The sequence below is a fragment of the Papaver somniferum genome, chromosome 8 (assembly GCF_003573695.1).
Source record: "Papaver somniferum cultivar HN1 chromosome 8, ASM357369v1, whole genome shotgun sequence".
NCBI classification, from domain to species: domain Eukaryota; kingdom Viridiplantae; phylum Streptophyta; class Magnoliopsida; order Ranunculales; family Papaveraceae; genus Papaver; species Papaver somniferum.
In genome coordinates, this window is record NC_039365.1 from 168,422,544 (window position 1) to 168,430,527 (window position 7,984).

The following is a 7,984-nucleotide window of genomic DNA, read 5'->3' on the forward strand; positions in this document are numbered from 1 at the left end:
GGGTAAGCTCGGCTTCGTGGATGGTTCGTTGCCTCCACCTAAGGATGAACTGCAGTATCAATGTTGGAAAAGATGCGACGATCTCGTCGGAAGTTGGTTACTGAATTCCTGCCAACCGGATATTCGAGCAAGCTGTCTTTATGCTCCGTCATCCCATGCAATCTGGAAATATCTCCAGGTGAGGTTCTGTATATCTAATGCACCTATTCTTTTCCATCTTAAGTCTGCTATAGCTGCTATTAGACAAGAATCGATGTCCGTTTCTCTGTATTACACAAAGATTAAAACTTTGTGGGATCAATACGATTCTCTGGTGGCTTCCACCGAAGTTTGTATCTGTGGTGCGGGTAAGTCTCTTTTGGAAAGATTTGAACGTGAAAGAGCCATGGAGTTTCTCCAGGTTTTACGTGCCCGCTTCTCCAACCTTAGAAGTCAGATCCTAATGATGGATCCCTTTCCTACTGCTCTGCGCATATTCAACATGGTGCAGCAGGAAGAAGAACAACAACACATTACAATGAGTCCCCTTCCTCACATCGAATCTGCTGCACTCAATACAAACTGGTATGTTCCTCCATCTCAGTCTGCTGCTCGACCGTCCGCTAGTCAAAACAAACGCCCAAGGCCTCACTGCGACTATTGTAATCGTCACGGCCATGTGCGAGATCGATGCTATAGGCTTCACGGTTTTCCATCTTCATCAGCATCGAATCCTGTCACTGCTAATGTCTCTGTTGTTCATATGGAATTCCATCCTGCACAAAAACCTGTTATGCCTTCCTTTTCAGCTATACAATATTCGCGCCTGTTAGCTCTCATCAGCACCCCAGCTGAAGACACTCCTATGGAACCGAGAGTCAATTTTGCTGGTAAGCTTCTCATTGTTTTTTCTGAGCCGTGGTTTGTTGATAGTGGTGTACGCACCATATATGCAACTCCATTTCTTATTTCAGTTCGTACTCACCTGTTAAAACGTTAATTCAAATGGAACTCCCAGATGGTACTTTTTCCACTGTTAAACATATTGGTGAAGTAGTATTCTCACCCACTCTTAAGTTATCAAATGTTCATCATATTCCGAACTTCAAATTTAATTTATTATCTGTAAGTCAGTTGACTCGATCTCTCAATTGTGTGGTTCTTCTTACACACAACTCTTTTCTTTTTCAGGACCTGTCAACGAACAGAGTGATTGGTCAGGGTGATCTTCATGAAGGTCTATATCAGCTCCGGGTCTCTTCCTCATCACCATCGCCTAAAGTTTTCTTTAATAATAAGACGTCATTCGACATTTGGCACTGTCGACTTGGCCATCCCAGTTTAGATCATTTTCGTTATTTATGTAATTCGCATAATTATATGCATTCTAATTTTTCTACTGCTTGTGATATATGCCCGTTGGCTAAACAATCTCGATTATCATTTAATAAACATAGTATTTCTTCTAAACGTTGTTTTGAACTTATTCATTGTGATATATGGGGACCTTTTTCTACCCAATCTCTCACTGGTGCAAAGTATTTTCTTACCATTGTAGATGATTTTTCCCGTTGCACATGGGTCTATTCAATGCATTCCAAAAGTGAAACTTGCAAATTTATCAAGTTTTTTGCTAAGTATGTTGTCACTCAATACTCTACACAACTTACTAATATCTCTACCGGTGTCTTTTTACTTTTTTTGCCTATATTGCAACGTATCCAATATGATAATGGTCAACAATTTCTTTCTCATGAGTTTCAGGCATGGGTAAATGAGAATGGTATTCACCACCAACGCAGCTGCGTTTATACTCCACAACAAAATGGAGTGGTGGAAAGAAAGCATCGGCATTTGCTGATTGTTTCTCGTGCTCTTCGTTTTCATGCAAACTTACCTATTACCTATTGGGGAGAATGCATTCTTACTTCCACTTATGTAATCAACAAGATGTCTACTCCGGTACTCTCTAACGATCTCCTTATGAAGTCCTGTTAGGTAAGCAACCTGATTATCGTAATCTTCGTGTTTTTAGTTGCCTATGTTATGCTCGTAATACTAAAATTGTCAATAAATTTGATCCTCGTGCTACACCTGGTGTTTTTCTGGGTTATCCATACAACCATAAAGGTTATATAGTATTGGATTTATCTACCAAATCTACATTTATCTCTAGGGATGTTTTTTTTCACGAACGTGTCTTTCCCTTCAAAGATGCACAAATTCATACAAGTGATTCTTTTCAATATGTTACTCAAGAGGAATTTTTTTTATGAGGCTACTCCTCTTTCATATTCACGTTTTCTCCCAGCAAACATTATGTCACGACCACCTTCACAGTCACCCGTGCCTACTGACAGGGAATCTGGTGGCTCATTTTTACACGATATCACTTCAGAGTCTGATGACTCCTCGGCGCCTACTGACAGGGAATCACCTTCCAGGGCGACCAATGATTCCTTTCCGATATCCTTTTCTAACTCAGCTCTTGATATTGACAATAGGGTTTTACCTTCTACAGATTCTTCGCAGGCTACTGAGTTGCGTCGTTCAACTAGGGAGCATCACCGACCCTCCCACTTGAAAGACTATATATGTTCTCTTAATCAATGCACTTCACAGTCTCCTTATCCTCTGACTAATTATATCTTTTTTGATTAATTCACTGCACAACACCATGCATTTTTCTCATCAGTCATTGCCAATGACGAACCACGCAATTTTACGGAGGCCATCAAAATTCCGGCTTGGCGTGATGCAATTGTAAAGTAGCATACAACCCTTCAAGACAATGACACATTCACTATCACTCATCTTCCACCGGGTAAAACTGCCATTGGATGTAAATGAGTTTTTAAAATCAAATATAGACCAAATGGTGAAATTGAACGTCACAAAGCTCGCCTTGTTGCTAAAGGTTACACACAACAAGAGGGCATTGATTTTCACGATACTTTTGCACCGGTTGCAAAATTAGTCACTCTGCGTGTTTTATTGTCTGTTGCTTCCATTCATAACTGGCCTTTGCATCAACTCGATGTTAACAATGCCTTTTTGCAGGGTGATCTACTTGAGGATATTTACATGAAAATTTCTCCAGGTTTTCAAAAAAAGGGAGATACACGCGTTTATAAACTCAACAAATCTCTATATGGGCTCAAGCAAGTATCTCGCCAATAGTTTGCTAAATTCTCTGCAGCCTTTATTAATGCTGGTTTTAGCCAGTCCCGTGCAGATTACTCTCTTTTTACTTTCTATTCTGGTAATGTTTCTTTATATGTTTTAGTTTATGTCGATGACATTATTATTACAGGAAACAATGAATCTGCCATTCAAACGCTCAAAGATACACTTGAGTCGCAATTTTCACTTAAGAATCTTGGTCGTTTACAATACTCCTGGTATTGAGGTTTCTCGGTCTCCAAAAGGTATTTTTCTTTGTCAACGTAAATACATTCTTGACATTGTTAATGATTCTGGTATTTTAGGTGCTAAGATTACTCCTTCTCCCATGGGACAAAATCTTAAGATTCTTCCCATTTCGGGTACTCCACTAACGGATCCAAGTATCTATCATCGTCTCATCGGTAGACTACTCTACCTTCAAGTCTCCCGTCCTGATATCACTTACTCAGTTAATTACTTGAGTCAATTCGTGCAGCAGCCATGTTCTGGTCATTTAGAGGATGCTCATCGTGTTGTTCGTTATCTTAAGGGTACTGTTAGCAATGACATCTTTCTTTTTGCTACTAGTACTTTGTCCCTTGCCGGTTATACTGATTCTGACTGGGCAGGGTGTCCCACAACTCGTCGATCGATGACAGGATATTTTACAATGCTAGGCGATAGTCCTATTTCTTAGAAATCCAAGAAACAACCAACCATATCACTTTATTCTGCTGAAGCAGAATATCGTGCTCTTTCTAGACTTACTTCTGAATCGCAATGGTTGCATTATATTTTTCAGGATCTTCGAATCACTATTCTGAAGCCTATTCCAGTTTATTGCGACAATCAAACCGCAATTCATATCTCTGAGAACCCAATATTTCACGAACGAACTAAACATATCGAAATGATTGTTATTTTGTCCGTGAAAAACTATTGTCCGGTCTCATCAAACCAACTCACATACCGTCGGCTGATCAATTAGCTGATTTTTTCACTAAACCACTAGGAGTGGATCATTTTCGACGTCTGTCCAGCAAGTTGGGCCTTCGTCCTGACTCTCCTCCGGCACCAACTTGAGGAGGGGTATTAGACGTATGTACGGGTCATATTGGTATGTGCGGTCACATCACATATCCAACGTACAGGTCCAAGACTCATATAGTCCAAGTCCGTTGCAACTACCAAGCCCAATGACTAGAAGAAGAAGCCTGTATATATTCAAGTCTTCCGCTGAGTAAGAAGATATTTGTTGTAACAAGTTATATTGAATCTCCGGCAATGTCGTACAGTTTGTTTACTTAGTTTTAGAACTCTTCTCTTGTAAATCATATAAATACTAAATGAAGCATAATCTGCTCCACAATTATGAGACAGAGAATTATCTAAACTTAGAATTCTTGACCAGCAGCGCCTACTTGTCTTATAACAACTGTGAGTTAGTCCCACATTGTTCACATCAGGGTCACGACCTGAATGATGGTACAATAAAACGTAGTCCATGCTCTCGGTATTAGGCATCTTTGCGCTTGGGGCAATGACGCAGCTAATGAGGTAATAACTGAGGCGCGTCAATTGCTGGTTGAAAACTATTTCCAAACCCCCTCCTCGCCTTGGGTCTCCTGAGGCCGTCGAGAATTTCTGGAAGGGCTTCCTCTAATCAAGGGTAAAGCCCTACAAATCTTAAAGCTAAATTTTTCTGAAGGATAAATTCAATGCGACTTCTTGTCAGACCTGCTTGTACTACTTTCCTCATTTTCGTAGAAAATAAACCCACAGAATTTGGTTTTAAGCTTTACAAACTTCAGAAATATATTTGGATCGGCAAACAATGAAATAGCCATAGATGGATCTATCTTACATGTTGTCTCCTATTTAGTGGGACTCGCCTGAACACTACTCGGTCTCAGTTAAGGTTCTAGTAAATCAGTTTGTTGAATAAATTCTGTAGTTCATATTTGTGTAAGCTGAAAAAACTTCTAATGTCACCTACTAAGTTTCCAATTTGTGTTTACTGATTTTCATGTCAAGGAAAATCTGAAGTTGAAGGAATTTTTGATCCTCAGTATTATGAATGGTTTCGATTTGATAAAGTAAATCTTCTTTTTCCTTAAAGTTTAATCTCAATTTCTTGTTTCTTAATCTGGGTTTACTTTGGTTTGCAATCTAAGGGAACCACGAGGAAGCAGAAAGTGGTTGCGGAGTAAATTCCTAAACGACATTTTTTTATAAGAATATAAGAAAGAAAATGATGAAGTGTGAATCTTCTTCTATCATAGATTTATTTATTAGAATAAGAATAAGAAAGAAACAAAAAAAATTACAAGGAATGGAGGCCTAAAAGAGACCCGTACAAGAACTGTCAAAGCATTTACATATATCTATAATTGGGCAGACCAGACTGGTCCTGTACCATACTACTACGAATAAAGATGGCGCCAATGTCCGCCTGCATGTGGATTGAAAAACCTCCTGAGCACCATGTGCTTCTTTACTCTGTGAGAGATTATGAGCGGCCAATACCAATTAATCTCAAAAAGTTGTTTCCAGGTTCCTTCCAGTAGAAACCCTGTAAGAGGATCGGAAAGACATTGCATGCTGCAAGAATATAGATCACCAGAGCATGCTTTCCCATCCATTCAAAAACCAGAGTTGGTTTTCTGAAACCAAATACATCAACCATCACATAAATTGCGACAAAAAGAATACCTGCAGCACCAACAGTAACGCATGCGTAACTTAAAGAGTAGAGGGCTTTGTTTATGTGCATCCCACAAAAGTCCAAAGTGAATCCCACAACAACTAGACCAGCGGAAGGGTTCGTCCAAGATATTATCCTATCCTTGTGATCCTTGAAGTATACTATTATATGACCAAAATGCAGACCAATCATGCAGGTAACAACTGCCATCACAGAACTTAAAAATCCTTCAGGGTCAAATGGGGCTTGACACCAACTAGGCGCATTGGGTGGAAGTGGGCCGTTGTCTGGTGAGTTCATGCTGCATTCCTTTGTCCGTGCATAGGTCGGCTTCTTATATAAATGCTGAATGCCAAACAATTCACGGTCAATCATTCCAACAGCATTACAGCCAGGTCCAGTGTCTCCACGAACTCCACATTTTACCGATGTTGTATTTGAAGAGAAAGCCGAGTTTTCACTAGGAATTTGGTACTTCCAGTCAGCAACATGTAGCCCATACAGCAGTGCAGTATATGTCACAGTGAGAACCAGAACAAATATCCACTGGAATTTATACTTCTTAAGCATAGATCGTCCTGATCTCACAACGCCCTCCCTCTTGAGCCAAATCTCACACACAGCTGTTAACAGATATGCTATTGCAATCCTCTGTAAGGTACCCATCAATATAATTTGTAGAATATCAACACCAAAAGTAAGGCTGTTGATGCCATGTAAATAACCGCCTTGAAGCAGAATGCCGAAGACAAAAAGTTTGAGTGCCCGAAGCACAGCCTTCTTGGTTGCATCAACTCTGCACGGCAGTTTCTTATACGCTAGCGCAAGAGCAACTCCAACAATAAACAAGAAAAACGGCATTACAAAATCTGCTAAAGTAACACCATTCCATGGCGCATGATTAATTGAAGGTAGGATACCACCAGCTTGATCTACAAGTACCATAAGCGCCACGGTGAGTCCTCTGAATACATCAAGAGAAACCAGACGTGGTGGCTTCAAAACAACATCTCTCCCACCACCATCAGTACTGCTAATATTACGAATACTATTATTGTTGATTGTTGAATCGTTCGGAATCTGTATACACTATACAGTGATGATCATTACGAGCCGGTTATGAAGAAGTCATTACTGGAAACTCTTTATCAGCCAACTCTTTTTCCATCGACAATAATTTCTGATCGCTAATATTTCTACTTAGAAGAAGAGGAAAGAATAAGAATATCTACTGCTCTAGCTATTGGAGTATTTGTTTATATAGAAAAGTTCCATATTTTGTCTTCCGGACCTCTTCTATTAAATAGGAGGGAGGAATGACGAAACCAAAAACAAGTAGGATTTGGAAGCTGCATTGGTTTTGTTTTCTCTATCAAATCCACGGCTTTCTAAGTTCTAAGAACGCCATCAAGCCCAACCTAGTAATACGAAATATTGGGTCATGCAACGTAAAACCCGTCTGCAAAAATAAATAAATTAAATAGTACTACTATTTGTCTAAAATTTTGCATTATGCCTCCCGATTTCTACGTGGTGAAATTGATCTAGGATCGTAGCTAGCACAGATTCTGCAAGGTTCATGCCCAGATGGTCATTAGTACTGATAAGACAAAATTCATTATAATAAGTAATCACTTTTAGTTGGAAAAAAAGTCGGTTAAATTCATTGTTAGTGGCCTAACATATCTAATACTCCATATACGTGCAAACAAATTAAGTGATCCAGGCAACACATTGTGTCACGTGCGGCATCGACTAGCCAACCTTGTGCATGATACATGAAGGCGAAACAAACACGGCTGTTGGCCTCTGTGTATAGCTACATCAGATATTCATTGTGTAAAGAGAAAGGCGTGTAAAATTGTACGTCTAGCTAGTTTAACTCTCAAAGGGTGACTAGAATCACAGGCGACATGGAAGAGAAATCTTTTTCTGTTTTTTTTTTCTCGGTCCGAACTCCCAGCTCAAACTCAATAGAAGGAATTAGTTGGAACTACTGGAGTTTCTCATCTCTTAGTGAGATGCTAAGTCGTCATTCAACTAAACAATTCTTATTTCGTTGGCTTAAACTTTAATGTAGCTATAATGCGTGTTCGAATGTCTGCCGTTCAAGCGTGGTCATAATGGACTACAAAG

The 7,984-nt window shown here is 39.6% G+C and overlaps 1 protein-coding gene and 1 non-coding gene across 2 annotated transcripts; one reads left to right on the plus strand and one right to left on the minus strand.

The window, feature by feature from the left end:
• The first annotated feature begins 4,666 nt into the window (after positions 1 to 4,666).
• LOC113307000 lies at positions 4,667 to 4,821 on the plus strand. Its single transcript, XR_003338972.1, has one exon. It is a non-coding gene; the product is annotated as a U4 spliceosomal RNA (small nuclear RNA).
• Positions 4,822 to 5,653: 832 nt separating this feature from the next.
• On the minus strand, positions 5,654 to 6,925 carry LOC113306421 (heparan-alpha-glucosaminide N-acetyltransferase-like). The gene has a single exon (XM_026555361.1). It carries the CDS (start codon positions 6,791 to 6,793, stop codon positions 5,654 to 5,656), a length of 1,140 nt encoding a protein of 379 aa, XP_026411146.1. The 5' UTR covers positions 6,794 to 6,925.
• Positions 6,926 to 7,984: the final 1,059 nt, after the last annotated feature.